This window comes from Columba livia, chromosome 10 (genome assembly GCF_036013475.1).
Source record: "Columba livia isolate bColLiv1 breed racing homer chromosome 10, bColLiv1.pat.W.v2, whole genome shotgun sequence".
Lineage (NCBI taxonomy): Eukaryota > Metazoa > Chordata > Aves > Columbiformes > Columbidae > Columba > Columba livia.
Window position 1 is genome coordinate 5,876,509 of NC_088611.1, and position 15,855 is coordinate 5,892,363.

The 15,855-nt window shown below is 51.3% G+C and overlaps 1 protein-coding gene across 1 annotated transcript in view; it reads left to right on the forward strand.

Annotated features, from left to right (window-relative positions):
- The first annotated feature begins 927 nt into the window (after positions 1 to 927).
- The window catches only part of DUSP7 (dual specificity phosphatase 7), a 330,623-nt gene continuing 315,695 nt past the window's right edge, over positions 928 to 15,855 (forward strand). The window contains exons 1-3 of the mRNA XM_065075106.1: positions 928 to 1,577; positions 3,912 to 4,340; positions 6,884 to 14,096. Coding sequence (XP_064931178.1) covers positions 1,166 to 1,577; positions 3,912 to 4,340; positions 6,884 to 7,191 — 1,149 coding nt within the window. The 5' untranslated portion in view covers positions 928 to 1,165 and the 3' untranslated portion in view covers positions 7,192 to 14,096. The remainder of the gene's footprint in view (positions 1,578 to 3,911; positions 4,341 to 6,883; positions 14,097 to 15,855) is intronic.

Genomic DNA, 15,855 nt, shown 5'->3' on the forward strand with positions numbered 1-15,855 from the left:
TGAGTCGAATCTTGAAAACTGACAAAGATGGAGACTTCACAACCTCTCTGAGCAACCCATCAATATTTGACTACCTGCATAGTGAAAATGGACTGCAATAGAAGCAGCTCATACAAACCCATGTTTTTAATGTCATCCTGCTCATTAAAAAGATCAAATCTGTTTTGTAACAGAAACAGTTTATGTGAGGTATGGAGAACTTCTGGTACTGGTGGACTGATGCGCATTAAAGACAAGTAAAAGATGGAAGGAAACCAGAAGGATGCATCCAGTTAAATTTCCTGTCTTGAAATTTCAGTATTGCAGCACAAAAGGTTTGTGTTTATAGTAGTGGATACCAGTAGGGAAAATATTCTAAAAATAAATTAGGTTGTACAAACAAAATAATCTATTTTGAGGCTCATTCTGAAAATGAGAGCGAATCTGGAGGCTTAATGAATCTCAGTCTTACTTTGCAACTGCGCATTGCTGTCAAAGACCGAGGCAGGGTCGGGCATGACCCACTCAGCCGCTGGCCTGGGGACCGTGTCACTCCCATCCCTTTTTCTTAAACTTTTGGCTGAAACCTGACGGGGGGGCACTGGGCACGGGGCCGGTGTCCAGGGGGGCCGGTGTCCAGGGGGGCCGGCTCTGCCCCGCAGCGTGGCCCGCCTCCCGCGGCCCCCGCGCGCCTTCCCGCGCTCGGCCCCGCGCGGGCCCCGCCCCCTTGCCCACATTAGGCTCGCCCGCTTTCCCCGCCGCGCCTCATTGGCGCTGGGGGCGTGGCGGGAGGCGGTGACGCGCGGCGGTGGGCGGGGTCTCCGCGCGGGGCCGCGCCGCTCGGGGCGTGTGCGCGCTGCCGCTCCGCTCCGCGGCGGGCGGGGCGTGTTGCCGCTCGGCCGGCCCCGCCGCCCGCCCCGCCTCCCGAGGCATGACACGCCGAGCCGCCGGCGAAGCCCCGCTTTAATTGAGGCCGCCGGGATGGGGCGCACCGCGTAGGGCAGAGCGGGGGCCGCCGCGCTCCGGGCCGCAGGCAACGCGAACCCACGGCCGTGCAGAGCGGCGCCGCGTCCGACACAGCTCAAGCCCATCCCGGCCCGGGGGGGAGCAGCCGAGCGGGGCCGCGTCCGGCCGCCGCGTGGGTGGCCGGTGGGCCGGGCGCTGGCGGCCGCCGCTGCCGAGCCCCATGAAAACGCAGGTCTGGGGGAGCTCCCCGCGGGCGCCCATGGCTGCGGCGATGCCGTGCAAGAGCGCGGAGTGGCTGCAGGAGGAGCTGGAGTCGGGCGGCGGCCGCTCGCTGCTGCTGCTCGACTGCCGCCCCCACGAGCTGTTCGAGAGCTCGCACATCGAGACGGCCATCAACCTGGCCATCCCCGGGCTCATGCTCCGCCGCCTCAAGAAGGGCAACCTGCCCATCCGCTCCATCATCCCCAACCACGAGGACAAGGAGCGCTTCGTCAAGCGCTGCAAGGCCGACACCGTGCTGCTCTACGACGAGGCCACTGCAGACTGGCAGGACGGCGGCGCCGCCACCTCCGTCCTGGGGCTCCTACTGCAGAAGCTGCGCGACGACGGCTGCAAAGCCTATTACCTAAAAGGTGAGGTGCCCCCCCATCCTTCAGCCCCATCCGGTTTTCGCAGTCCTTGTCCATGTGTCCGTCCCTGCCCCCTAAGCATCCCCCGGCCGGCCGGAGGTGGTTGGGTTGTTTTGCTTCCTCCCTCCACCCTCCCCTTGCCTGATTTATTTTTATTCTTTTATATATTTATTTTTTTCCCCTGCATCCCGCTTTAATCCCCCGCACAAAATGGTTGCAGGCTGGAAGCGGCCGGGAGCGCCCCGCTTCTTCCTGCGTCGGCTCCCCGGCAGCGGCGGCGGTGAGCCCCCGACCCCGCCACCGGGGCAGCCCCCCCCCAGCGCTGCCCTGTCCCAAGCCGACCCCGGCTGGGCACCGCCGCCCCCCCTGAGGCGCCCCTCGCCTCCGCTCCCCGGAGGTGCCTTTCGGGGGCTCCCGGCGCGAGGCTCCTCTCCAGCCCCTCCGGGAGGGATGGACAGATGGGGGGGAGGGGGAAAGAGAGCACAGCCCCCCCCCCTCTTTTATTATTCTTCCCGGCTCCATCTCAGCAAAAGCGGGCGCTTGGGTTTTTCTCCCGCTTTCTCTGGAAATGCCGGCGGGGCTGGGAGGGGGCAGCGCGGCTGCTCCCCCGGGGCCGGGCGATGGAGGAGCGGGGACCCGAGCCCTGCACCCCGCACATCGTGAGCGCTGGGGTGTTCTTATGGTTTTGGTGTTGTGTTTTTTTGTTTTGTTTTTTTTAGGGAAGGGTTTTTTTGTCCGTTTTGAAAGATCCCAGCAAGTCTCCGCAGCGGGCTGAGCGGAGCCCACAGCTGGGCTGCTGGGACCCTTCCCATCCTCCCAGCGCTCCCAGTCCGGTCGCTGGGTGGCGGGTTTGAGGCAGAAATAACAGGAGAGCGGAGGTGGTGGGGGGAGAGTGGTGGAGAAAGTTGCTGCTCGCAGCCTGTGAAAAACACTGCTGCTCCTTGGTAGATCCTTTTCGGGTAGCCGGGGGAGCCCCGGTACGGGGTTGGGGTGGCAGGGGGACAGACAGGTGTTTGGGGACCAGCCTCCGGGGCTGAGCTGCCTGCACAAGCCTCCTCCAAAGGTAACGGGGGCAGGGAGGGAGGGGGAAGCCAGGCCCCAAGTACAGGGTTTGATCCCACTTTCTCACCCATCCCTGTGCTTCCCATCCGTGCCGGTGGGTGAGTCCCCCAACCCATCCTGGTTTGGGATCTCGATGGGCTCCGTTGCACCTTCGCTTTGTCTTCTTGATTCTCTCCCTCTTGTCCTCGTCCTCGGCAGGAAAGAGCAGCTTTGAAGTTACTCCTAAGCTGTCCCCGATGGGCAGGGGAGGAGCTGAGTCCCTTTCTCTGCCTTTTTCTGGGAGCCTCGGTGGGAAATGTTTCCAATTAAAATTCCAAAATGGCTCCTCGGCGCTGTCTGGCAGCGCCGGGGGGAGGAGGAGGATGAGGACGAGCCTTTTTCATGAATGGATGTGGCAGGAGCTGTCTGTCCTGCTCAGTGACCCTGCCACAACCGCCGAACCCACTAACAAAGTTTCCAGGAGGCCTTTCTGATTAAACCATTTGTCAGTGTCAGATACTGATGGCTGAGCTCCGGTTTAATATTGCCTGGAAAGGAGGTAGATTGGTGGGGTTTTTTGGTTCCTTGCCTCTGGCGTCCTTCCCAAACTGTTGAGCAGAGGAGCTGGAGAAGTGGTCTGAGGGGCAGACATGAAGGGCCCCGTCACTCCTCAACCCTGCTGTGGTTTGGGTGAAGAGCAAACCTGTGACTCCGCTCTCTTACCAAATGTGTTTGTAGTGATAAAATAGGTGTGAGGATCGCTCTTTGGCAAAACTTACAACCTTTTCTTCCTGCTTGAAGGTGAATTATTTTGTTGGGTTTTGGTGCCTGGGCTGGGTATGTGGTGGTAGTTCTTGCTTTATCTTTTCAGACACAGATACTTTTGTGCTTCTCTGTCTAGGTGGCACAATAGCTCTTGCCTAAACTGCGCCAGATTCTTATTTCCGAGAAGCTAAATGAGAAGAGATTGTCTCTTGCCATTGATTTTATTTTTTGATGTTTGTTTCTTTTGCAAGTGAGATTTGGCCCCTATTTTTCACAAGCAGTATAGAACTTCGTAAGAAATTCTCTTTGGTTTCTCAGGACCTGTTTGCCCAGTAACAGTCTGCCCAAGGAAGATGAGGGAGCAGGGAGATGCCTTTCTTGGCATTAAATTGAAGATACACCAACTTTTTAACTGGCAAAGGCTTGCTAAGCAACATTTGCACGTGTTCAGTTAGAAGGATTTCCCATTCTGAAGAATAAAACATGTTTTTCTCTATCTCTCCCCTTCTCTCTCTCCTTCCCCTTTCCCAGGTGGGTTTAACAAGTTTCAGACTGAATACTCGGAGCACTGCGAGACGAACCTTGACAGCTCCTCGCCCAGCAACTCTCCCCCGGCGTCGGTCCTTGGCCTGGGAGGGCTGCGGATAAGCTCTGACTGCTCGGATGGCGAATCCGACAGGGAACCCAGCAGTGCCACGGAGTCGGATGGGAGCCCCATCCCGAACAATCAGCCTGCCTTTCCAGTCCAGATCCTACCTTACCTGTACCTGGGCTGTGCCAAAGATTCAACCAACTTGGACGTCCTGGGCAAATATGGCATTAAATACATCCTGAATGTGACTCCCAACCTGCCAAACATGTTTGAGCACGATGGAGAGTTCAAGTACAAGCAGATCCCCATCTCAGATCACTGGAGCCAGAACCTCTCGCAGTTCTTTCCCGAGGCCATTGCTTTCATTGGTAGGTAGTTGGCAGAACATCTCTTTTCGTACTCACCGCTTGGGAATGTGGCAAGCCGCTTCCCAGGGCTTGTTGCTCGTCTCTGGCCTCACCTCTCTGGGACACAGCATCAGCGCTAGCTTAGCAGCTGGGCGTCACGCTGCCAAGGTGACACTTCTGGTGCGTGTCACCCAGGCTGGGTTCAGGAAGGCTTCCCCTTCTGAAATTCGTGCCCCTTGCAGCACTTCAGCTGGGTTACCTGCGAGTGGCAGGACTGGCCCCGCGGGCTGCGGCCCTGCTGTGTCTTGCCCTTGTATGGGGATTCGCACTTGTGTGAGATGGCTGAACCCAGGCGCTGGGAGCTCCTCCACCTGATTTGCTGGGAGGAACGAGTGTTGATGGGAGTTGCGTTAATGTGACTGTTGCCAGCGATTCCTTAGCCCCAAGTGTGGTTAAAATCTAGGGGGGGGGGAATGTTTTCTTTTCCTGAGGGGATTTGCTAGTCTCATTGTGATCCCGCTGTAAGTTGCCCTAGCATAACTAACTCCTTGTATGGATACTTCTCCTAAGGTAAGTGTCAACACAATGAGTTAGTGATTATAATTACACTGCAGAGCTCAGCTGGAAAAACTGCTCTGCAGACAGCCCCAAGACTGCTCTGGCTGGACGTGGGGAGGGGTAGAGAGGGTAGATCTATTCTCCCAGGCTGGTGTTGACTTTGAAAATTGCTTCTTATTCTGTGAGAAGTGGCTGTCGGACTGAATAGGGATGTACACTTCCAGCATGACCTGTGCTGCCTGCTGGTGATGGTTGTTAGTCTAATCAGTTCCGATTTATGGGGGCTGACTGGCACAGGTAGTCATTACTACTGTTAACTATAAAAAGCCCTATGGCTTCAAGTCTGGTTAAAAACATTGGTGTAGATTTAAATTCAGATTGAAATCTGTGCAGCCTGTTTCCATGCTGCCTTGTTGTCTCCCATTTTGGACCTTGCTGCGTGTGCTTTCTTGCTGTGCTGTGACACCTGAAACAGGGCAGAGCAGTGGCAGGTCCCTGTCTGCTTTTCAGCTGTTGGAAACCCTGGTTCCCACGCGCTCTCCTTTGCCCCCAGCTTCTGTCCTCTAGTGATGTGACCATGGTCAGAAGCAGCTGCTTCAGTGTGGCAGCAGGGATGTGTCTGCCCCATCTGCGCTTCCCACACGGAGCGTGGTGTTAAACATCAGGGGTGAGGTACGGGGTCCCTGCTGGCGTGTGGCATTTGTGATCTGTCTGCTCCAGTCAGACGATGTCCCTGTGAACGGAGCACTGTGCTTGTGCTTTCCAGTTAATGACAGGAAATGGAGGATTACCTCACTTGAAAATCGAACACCAAGAAATGCAGTGCAGGTCAGATGAAAGGCAAAAATGTCTCAGAAAAATGTCGAACGGAGAGAAACTGGGTATGCTGGGGGGTGATTGCCTGCTGTACTGGAAATTCTTGCCTGGATTTGGAGGCTGGGGCAGAAAACCTGTTGTGGCTTGGGTCTGGGTTTTGCTTTTTGCCTGCGTCTTCTTTGCCCTTCTCTGCGCTCGTGGTGCCAGAGTGTCTCTTACCTCCAGTTTGGCTCGAGGATCCTCTCTCTCCTGCCACCTTCTCTCTCCCCGCCAAGCTCTCAGTCAAATGACTGACTTCAAATGGGGCTGCCCAGAAGTAAGCAGCGCTGGGTACTTGCATGTATTCAGTGCTCTCGGCAGCATGTCCCTGCTTCAGCACTAAGATGTCAATTCATAAAGGGATCATGCTGTTCCGGCTGTGCGAGAGACAATGAGTGTGTGTGTGCTTTTCAGTCGGTGGCAAGGGAGGGGAAATTTTGTCACTGTTCTCTCGCCATTTTTTGGTCCAGCCTGCATTCCTGCTCTCTGCTACCATTCATCCTGAGAGTCTCTTCCAACACAAGCGCTTGTTTGTAGTGAAGTGCATTTCTGTCGATCCTAAAGAACAATTTAACAATAAGGGAAGTTCCTGCACTTCAGAGTCTGCTTAAATGGGCTTCGACTACATTCAGATAACTTTCTAGTGGGAGGAGGATAAGAACAGCGTAAAAGAACAGCTTGTGTGGTGCTGGGCTGTGGCCTCGCATCACGTGCGCAGCCTTCCCCAGGTAGCTGTGTTGAGGTGGGTCGCTATGCCTGACCATCAGCATCTCCCTGGAGTGTTTGTCTCCAGCTCCACCTGCCTTTTGTGGGTTACTCCATTTGTCTGTTTGAATAGAAGGTATTGATGCTCCCTAGACAAGGGATGTGTTGCCAGGCTTGATTAATACTTCTCAAGCACATGAGATGTTTGGCCTTGCTGTGCGGAACGGGGATGTGCAGCTTCGCTGTGTAGTGGGGATATCTCAGGAGCCCTTTGTGGAGAGATGTGGATGTCAAAGGGACACGAGACGGTGTCACTAGGAGCAGGGGATCCAGTTCTGGCAGTCGTCCTGGTCCTGGGAGCCTGCAGCTGCCACCTGGCCCTGCTCCAGAGCTGTGCATTTTTGGTGCAGAATAATAGACACCTCCTTCCCCTTGTCTTGTTTCAGATGAGGCCCGTTCCAAGAAGTGTGGGATCCTTGTTCACTGCCTCGCTGGCATCAGCCGCTCTGTAACAGTCACCGTCGCCTACTTGATGCAAAAACTCAACTTGTCCCTGAATGATGCCTATGACTTTGTGAAAAGGAAAAAATCCAACATTTCCCCAAACTTTAACTTCATGGGCCAACTCCTGGACTTTGAGAGGACTCTGGGACTCAACAGCCCTTGCGACAACCGCTCGCCCAGTGAACAGCTCTACTTCACCACCCCCACCAACCACAACCTCTTTCAGCTGAACACTCTGGAGTCCACATGAAGGGGAATCCACCTGGTCGGGAACTTGAGCATTGAATCGCTTCTCTTGAGCATTTCAACTCTTACAAAAACATCTGTCTTGCCAGGCAGCTCTGGAACAACTCGCTTCTCTGGGCAGAGGTGCCTGATCGCTGCTTTAAGAAGGCTAATGCTGATCATTAGTATTCTGATCAAAGTGGTTTGAAGAGGTAGTCTTTTTACAGGGGGTTATTTAATACGGGCGATGTTACAGCGTTTTGAACGCAGCTGTTACCGGCAATAACCGCTTTCCTGGGTGCATTGGGACTGTCAGAACACGCACACGTGTGAAGAGCTACCAGGGGTTAGCTTGCTGTGGAAAGCGAGGAGATTTATGCACTTGGAAACCTTGAACAAAAGGTGTTGGGCCAAGACTGTTTTAAAACCCAAGTTTACTTTTTTTCTTGATTTTAAAAAAAAGAAAAGGTAGATCTTACTCGAGCTTTGGGTTCAAACTCTTTTTAAATATGTAAGTTCCTGACTGTTTGTACAGACGAGGTTGCAAAACCAGTATTTTATTCTGTTTCTTGTTTGATCATTTATTATTTTTTTTAATCAAATGTTTATATTGACCAAATGCATTTTGCACACTTTGTGAAGCCTTGGTATGTCCTGGCATATTACTGGGTACTCCAGAGAGAGATACATGCTGCTGCTGTTGTTGTTAGCATCTGGTAGGAAGCTTTGTTCTGTGTGAAGGCCAGTTGGGCTTAAACGCAACCCCTTCACCACTCCGGCACTCACAATCACAACCTCTGCACTGATTCAGCCAAGGTGACTAAGCCGCAAGCTTTTTTCTCTTTATTTTTTTTTAATGCCACCCCTGCCAAAAATACTGTTTGCTGTTGCCAGAGGTAAAACTCCTGTAGCCTCCAGAGTTAGCAGAAGCATGTCTGAGCCCGGCTTCGTTCTTTGCTGCCTGTTGACTGACTTAACGTCATCCAGCTGGCCCGAAACCATTCCAGCTTCCCGCGTACGGAAGGTAGCGGCGATGTTGGCGTTTCTTGTGCACACTTGATCCTTTCCCACGTGTGCGGGGTGGAGGGGGAGCACGGCGAGCGCCCGGAGCAGAGCGAGGATTGCGTAGCGGGATGGGACTCGATTGTCACGCGTGGAGCGTGTGAGCGGAGGGAAGAGATGTGGAAGTGATGAGAAGAGTGTTGTAACAGAATTTTTATATATATATATATGAATATATATATTAACTGGCAAATTCTGCAATGATTGGAGCTTTCAACAGAGCTTCTGATTTTTTTTTTTTTTTTCTTCCTCTTTCGAATAACTTTATGCCGTGCCTTCTATTCTGAGAAGACTTGTTGATATTTCTGGCTAGTGTTTGGTGAATACCTTATAGTAAGCCGGGAGGGGAGGAAGTGGTAATAATTTCTGGGAGGAGGGCAGAACGGATTTGGAGATTTCTTTATTGGCTGCAATGTAGTCCCTCCTTTCTCCCCCCCTCCCTGTCCACTTTAACTCTCCTGTAACTGAAAAGAAAAGAAAGAAAAAAAAAAAAAGCCACGGATTTTTCTAAATATCCAGTTTTTTGTACTTTTTTCAAGAAAAAGAAAAAAAATGATTAAAAAAAAACCCCTCCATCTGGAGGAATGTTTGATGCTGTCATATCCTGAAACCGTTCTTTTTGTTAAAGATGTTACCAGAATGTTGGAATGAGCTTCTCTTTCTTGTTTTCTGGTTGTTTTTTGTTTGTTTGTTGGGTTTTGTTTGCAACAATGTTGGGATCGTGGGTCATTGGAAGGGAGAATGGGCATAAGTATGGTTGTGAGTGAGAAAATTGAGAATATCTTAATTGCATCTTACCTCATGGAGGAATTAATTTTTTTTCAGGGATTTTTTTGACAGTGCATCTGTATTGCATTACAGCTTAGCTGGTTTGTAAAGGCTTCCTGTGCTGTTAGTGGTCTTTCTTCTTTAAGGAATAAAAACAAGATGCATCTTCTGATTAGTACAAATGAGAGCTTGTTAGTGAGGAATGGTTCTGCTTTCTGAGTTATGAAGGAAAATTAGTGACCCTATATATTCTGATCCAATATTGGGACTTTGTTTATATTGCAAATAAATATTATTTTTTCTTTAAAAATGATGTTTGTGTCAGATGCTTGTCTAGCTTCTGCCCGTATAAGGGCATGCTGCTCTTATCCGTTTTTTTATGGTCAATTAGTATTCTTCTGTGACCATGAAGAGCATTTGCTGGGCAGTGTTCAAGTGTGGTGTTTGGTTTCATGCACAGCTTAATTTTTAAGACCTGTGGTAAAATGGAGAAGGGGAGGCGGGAGGGCGAGGAGAGGGATGTGGGGTATTGGATAAACCGGAGAACAAAGAACAGATTGAGAATGGGACCAGCTTTGACCCCAGCCATTCCTCTGCACCGAAAATAAATAGATAAACTAAAGACACTTTTGTTCGCTGTTTAAGCGGGGCCTACAGAAGCATGGTGAGGCCTTGCCTACCGCTGTAAGCGGATTTTATTTCAGTAGGAAAGCAAGAAGTTGTGGCCTTGTGGGCAGCCACCTGATGGCTTCTGGGTGTCACAGAGAGCAGGAGCCGCCTCTTGCACGCTCAGGTGGGGCCAAGCCCTGGCTGTAGTGTCACACCTGGGCTGTGCTGTCCCCCTGTGCTCCCTGGCTGCGGGTGCAATGGGTTTATGGGAAACCGGAGGGGCTGATGAGGATGCTTTAGGGTGAAAGGGGGCTCAGAGTGTGTGAGTGCAGCCCAGCTAAGGGAGCTGTGGTCCCCACGCTGCTGCTGGTTGCGAGGCAGGGCTGAGCTGGAGTGGGTTCCCCCCTGCCCCCTTGTTTTAACTGAAATGGCAAGAAATTAAATTCTTCAATCACTGAATTAATCAAAGTGAGTGTGCGTGTCATGGTGTTCTACTCCTAGGGCTCAAGCACCAAAGATACCTCATTTGATTCCATAAGTTGCTCAGGCTGATGGGTGCAGAGTCTGTTGCAGAGCAGGGGGGGCAGGCAGAGGCTGAAGCAGGAGCCAAGGGATTGTGTGTGTGTGTAGTGTATGTGTGAGAGAGAATTTGTTTACTCCTCGACTACATGATGGAAATCTATATATTGATTTACAGGCCTGTTAGTGGCTCAACAAATGAAAATCACCTAGTATGCAGGGAAAAGAAATCCTTTAGGTTTTTGTATGTAATTACATGGTAGAGTAGCTCTTGAGGAAGACTTGAGACCATGCTGGAGGCTGGCTGTGCACCAGAGGAGTGCAGAGCAGCTTGTCAGGTGTAGGGCAGTATTTGCTTCCGTCTGATTTCATCTTATGATTTTCTGCTAAGGTGTGGAATAGGATATTAGCAGTTAGTCTTAGCTCTGTAAGTACATTTGTGTGGTAGCTGAGTTGTGGCTGGCTGGAACCACACAGCTGCTATTTGTGACGGCCTGGGTGAAATTGCTGGCGTGCAGGCAGCTCCCTCGGGGTACCCGATCCTGGGAGATGCATCCCGCCACTGCTGCATTGAAAAGCCTCATTGCAAATGGAAGGAGCTAACTTGTTTGAAAACCATCCTGCCACCTGCAAGTGCTCTGTCCTCCAGGACCCAAAAGAGCCTTTTCCGAGCTTCCTGGCCTCGACTGTCTGGTTCTCAGCCATCAGTGTTTTACAAGTGTCTTGCACTGTACTTCTTGGCTCGGAGGGGTTTCCTTGGAGACCTGATGTCCTGCAATTTCCCGAGGAGACAAGGACTGACATCAGGAAAGGGGCAATGCTGGAGAAATAGTTACAGAGAAAAAAGAGCGTGGGGTCTGTCTACACTCCCCTGCAGAGGCGGGCACGAGCACTGGCTGAGCGTAGGAGCATGGGCTGAGCGAGAAAGCTGGTTATGTTCAGACCGGTGGAATTTGGCAAGGAGATACTGCTTCCCACACTCAGCAAGGAGAAGCTCCTCGGTTAACCCATTAATTCCAGATAAGCTGCTTGTAAGATGCTCTGTGGGCTCTGCTCTACAGAACCAGGTAATCTGCTTGGGCACAGAGAACTGCTGACCATGGGTTTTCACTTGTGATGCCACAAGCCCTCAGGCAATATGATTGGGTATTTGTGTATATATATATATTTTTTTTTAATGGGTCTTACCCCTCTGATATGAACAGTTAGAGGGACCACAGGTCCCAGGTGCTTTCAAAAAGTTTCTCCTTCCATTTCGAGTCATGGCAGAAGCACAAAAGTCTGAACACAGGTAGAGTTGAACTTCTGCAGCTCCCCACCAGTGAGCCCAGGTAGCTGATTTTCAGCCCTTCCAGCAGCCCTCTGCACAGCACATCCCAGCCTGCATGCCTCCGTGCTGCCTGGCAGAGCCTGGCTGTCCACCCCGGCTGGAGAGGCAAGGGCAAGGAGAGCAGGTATGTCCTGAACATGAGGATGACTGTTTGGCATCTTGTGCAATAGGAGAGCAAAGAGCAACTTCCCAAGGCAGTGCAGTGAGGATTACTTGTGGTCGCAGACAATGACCGAGGGACAACACAAAGGCAGGAGAGATGAGCCCCAAACAGTTGTGGAAGGGAAAACTGAAGGGGTAGTGGAAGCAGCTTCAGGAGCCCAACAAGCAGGGGCTTTGGGGTTATTTGTAGCTTTCTTTTACGCCTCTTCTAGGCCCTTATTTCTTGGTGTGGCATCAAACACACCTCTGAGCATGATGCAAGTCAACCTGTGCAGCTCTGAACTTGCCTGCTGTTGTGTCACCCAGAGATGCACGTGGGGAACCAGACTCTTCCTGCCACCGTCTGAATTTGGGTGCTCACATTTCCAAGGTAACCAGGTTATTTGTGGGTTGTTGTTTTCCTTTTTTATCCCTTATGTGAGCAAATCAGGCTATTTGCAGTGTTGCGAAGGCATGTAAATAGTTCAGCTAATCAACACATCCCTGTGATTACAGCTGACTGGCACAGGCTGTGATAGTCATGCTCTGGGCTTCTCAGAAACTGTGTGAAAGTGGCTTTCATCTGGATATTTGTGCCATGCGGTCCTGTGCTTCCTCAAAACTTTCTCTTAATGATATTTGAGGTCAGAGTGCTGGTCTGTCTGAATGTAATTTGGGCTGAGAAGGCAGGTGAGGAAATGTTCAGTAGGCAGGGAGAGCACCTCATGGGAATCCCATCCAGCCTCCATGTCCTGTTCCTTCGAGTTCCTCTATTAAACCTGCAAAGTTCCCCTTTCTAGTGGCTTTGTCTTTTGACCTTCTTTGCTGTGTCACCCAGCAGCACGGGCCCAAAGGATGTGCCACAGCAAGGCCACCCCACAGTGCCACAGTCCAGGTGGGACCTTTGGGTAGGAGACACGACCACAAGAGTGTGGCATGGGGACAACGGCTGTGCTGTGTGCTGGCAGTTGTATTGAGCTCTGGTCACCTTGGTGAGCACCATTTCCTTTTTCTGGCCTGGATGTGTCACTGCTCTCACCTTTTCCTCTCCAAAACACCTGAGGAGCTGCAGTGGCACCTGAGGGGACCTAGACTGGTGGCTTGGGAAGACCTGAAAGACTCATGGCCATTGTGAGTGTGACCTGCAGTCATGGTGGTACAGCAAGACAGCTGGGTCCTGTGAAGGAGTTGTGGGAGGATGAACAGCCCAGGGGAAGAAGGTTCTGTGTGGCTGGCAGCAGTGGACCCCTCAGCCTGTGGTGGCAGCAGCAGCCCCCAGCAGCCACGATGGTCAGAGACAGTGAACTGCTGCCATACAACTCTGAGTTACTGGTGCCCCGGGCTCCTCCCTGACACCTCCACACTGCCCCCGCTCAACCATGTCGCAATTGTGGTTTTTAAGTGGGAGCTGGGTCACGGTGGGAACTGCGGTTCAGCTTTGGCTCAGTCGAGGGTTGAAGATTAATTAGGGGCTAAGAATTAATCACGCATCAGGTGCAGACACCTGGGCTGGCTGTACAGCCCCAGACTGCTGGTGCCCAGCTGCTGTGGGCCATGCGGACCCCGCAGTGTTGGGGCAACATGGACACTTCTCCCTGCCTGGTGCCAGCAGAGACCACCAGCCCTCCCTGGCCTTCCTTTGTCCCTTCTGGTTGCTTGTGCTCACAGCTGAACTGGCACTTGTTCTGCATTGCACTTATTGCTTTCTCTGGTTTCTCCACCACTTTCTGTTTCTTTGGGTAGCTGGGATTTGAGGTGCTCTCATCCGGCAGCTACTTCTGCAAAGCTGTGGTCATTCTGCAGGAGAACGGAGCTCCTACCAGAGACATTGGGCCATGTTGGAAATGGTGACTGGCTGGGCCATGGGGACATTTGTGGGGGGAAGTGTGATACTTCTGTGCTGTTCAGCAGTGCAAGTGATCCAAAAGCATGTAGGACCTTAAAAAGTATCTGATGAGGGAATCAAGTATGAGTGGAGAAAGGGGAATCCAGACGGATTTATTTATTTTCCTACTTTCTTTCCCCGGAGAAACATCTGGCTTATGTAAAGCCATTTGCTGGGCTTCTCACTGCTTTATTTTGAAAGTCTCTGCATTCAGGCACTCTGCTCTTCTCATCTCCCATTACTGCCTGAAGGGCAGATTCTTCATGATTTGGGGTTTTGCTTTTATGAAGTTTACTCTTTGTTTCTGGTCTGTGTTTTTTTTCTTTGCTTTCCTTTTTCTTTTAAGGACTGCTCTAGTTTGGCTCATGGTTTTGCCTTGTTTTCTTCTGAGAGGCGAATTTTTGTGATAAACCTGCACAAAGTGGGAAGCAGCAGACTGGTGTGTTGGTGAGACCCTGGTCACCAATGCAGCATTAGTGAAAACCATGTGCCAGCAAGAGGCTGAGCTCTGTGCTTTGGTAGCGGCTGTTGACACCCCAGAAGCACAACATCTGTATGGAAGATACCTAAATGTATATGAGGGGATGCAGTGAGAAGAGTTGCGACCAGATTTGGGGTAAGCATTCTCCTTCCTTTCCCCAGTGTGGCTCTGAATTGGACCTGTCTTTTTACCGTGCAATCCTGGCAGCTCAGTACCTAGTGGAAAATGTACAGCTCTTCTCCAGTGATACAGTTTGTTTGGTTCTTACTCTAAATTTGCCACTTCCTCTCCCTGGATGGCTGATTCCCCGCTGCTTGGAGCAGGCAGTGCTCCAGGCAGGATGGCACCTCCAAGAACCAAGCAGGATCTTCTTGAAGCCGTGCGAAGCGGGATGCTGGATGCGAGTTTGAGGGGATATAGGGTGCTGAGCCTGCAGAAACTGCCTTCTCCTCAAGCAGAACAAGGAGCAGCTCTGCTATCCGTTCCATGTCCTCTCTGCCATTCATCACCGTCCCCTCTGCCCCCATTCAGGCTGTTGCCTTCGAATGATCCTGCACGAGAGGTTCAAGCAGGCTCCTGCATGTCCTGGCCTTGCATCCAGTTGGCAGAAAGCTGAGAGAGATATGTTTGGGAAAGTCTTGTTGTTGTTTTTTTTTTTTTTGGTCTTTTTTCTTTTATTAACCTTTTTTTTTTTTTTCCCCTTTTCTCTTTTTAACAAGAAGCTTCACTATTCATTCATTCCCCAAATAGCTTTCCCTCTCATTGGACAACATCTTCCTGCTAGGACAGTCCAAGCCTGTTCTGACAAGCGGCTTATCTGCCTCACAGCTCTGACTGCTTCCTCTGTCTCTCCTTTGTGTGGGAAGTGTTTTGTCTTTTCAAACTTCTGCTGACTTCAGTGGGAGCAAGCTTGTGCCCAAACATGCACTGATAGTGTGGTTCAGTGCCGAAATTTGCTGCTGATTTGTATTTATATCCATGCAACATGTTGTGGGTTGGTGTGTGTTTGTTTGTTTGTTTTGCAAAGAAAAGGACTTAAGTGGTTAGAAGAGGGGCAGGAGGGTTGCTATTGAAAGTTAGTGAAGCAGAGGTTCTCCTCTGACCCTGTCTGCCTCCATCCAGTGAGTCCTGCAGCAGAACTTGCTGAAGGCACTGGTGTTGAGGGGTGTCATGCTGACAGGAGCCCAAATAAAGAGCTGAACTGCACATAAACTGCGTCTGAAAAAGACTGGAGCAGCCAGCTTGCTGCTTCCCTGTGTTGCCAGTTGCTCAGGCAGTTTTAGAGATATTCCCAGTCTAGTTTTAAATCTGGTAAAAGCAGAGAGACGTGTGTGTGTTTTTCTGTAGTGAGGTTTACAAATGTCAGTATTTTTAATAAAACCAATCCAGTCATGTTTGAAGCTGCAATCTGCCAGTGCGCCTTCCCAATACAGAATCAGTGCTTGTGCTGAGATAGTTTCCAGTCACCGTGGTGGGACTGGCACTTGCTATCTGTGGCTGGAACCAGCAGTAGCCAGGAAAGCCCCATCGTGTCCCCCATCCACGCTCCTCTTAGAGTGTCTGTATCAGTCTGGTCCCTGCAGCCTCTTCCCCCAGCCTGGGCTCACCAGACCCCTCTCAGATGGGAAGGGAGAGGACAGATCCTCTTAGGAGCAGGTCATCTATCTTGTGAAGAGCACATCTGAATTGCATGTGCTGGCTGCCCAGGGAAATGGTGAGACCTTGCAGCTGGTGTTGGTTTGCCACCAAGAGATGAAGCACTTGGACTTAGAGATGGGACTAGTGGTGAGTTGCACACAATAACTTGTTTCCTGCCTCTGTGTTAAAATCAATCTCTGATCTCTGGCAGTTCAGAATAACTCCCAGATGCCACTCTCCTGAAATAGTCGTAATT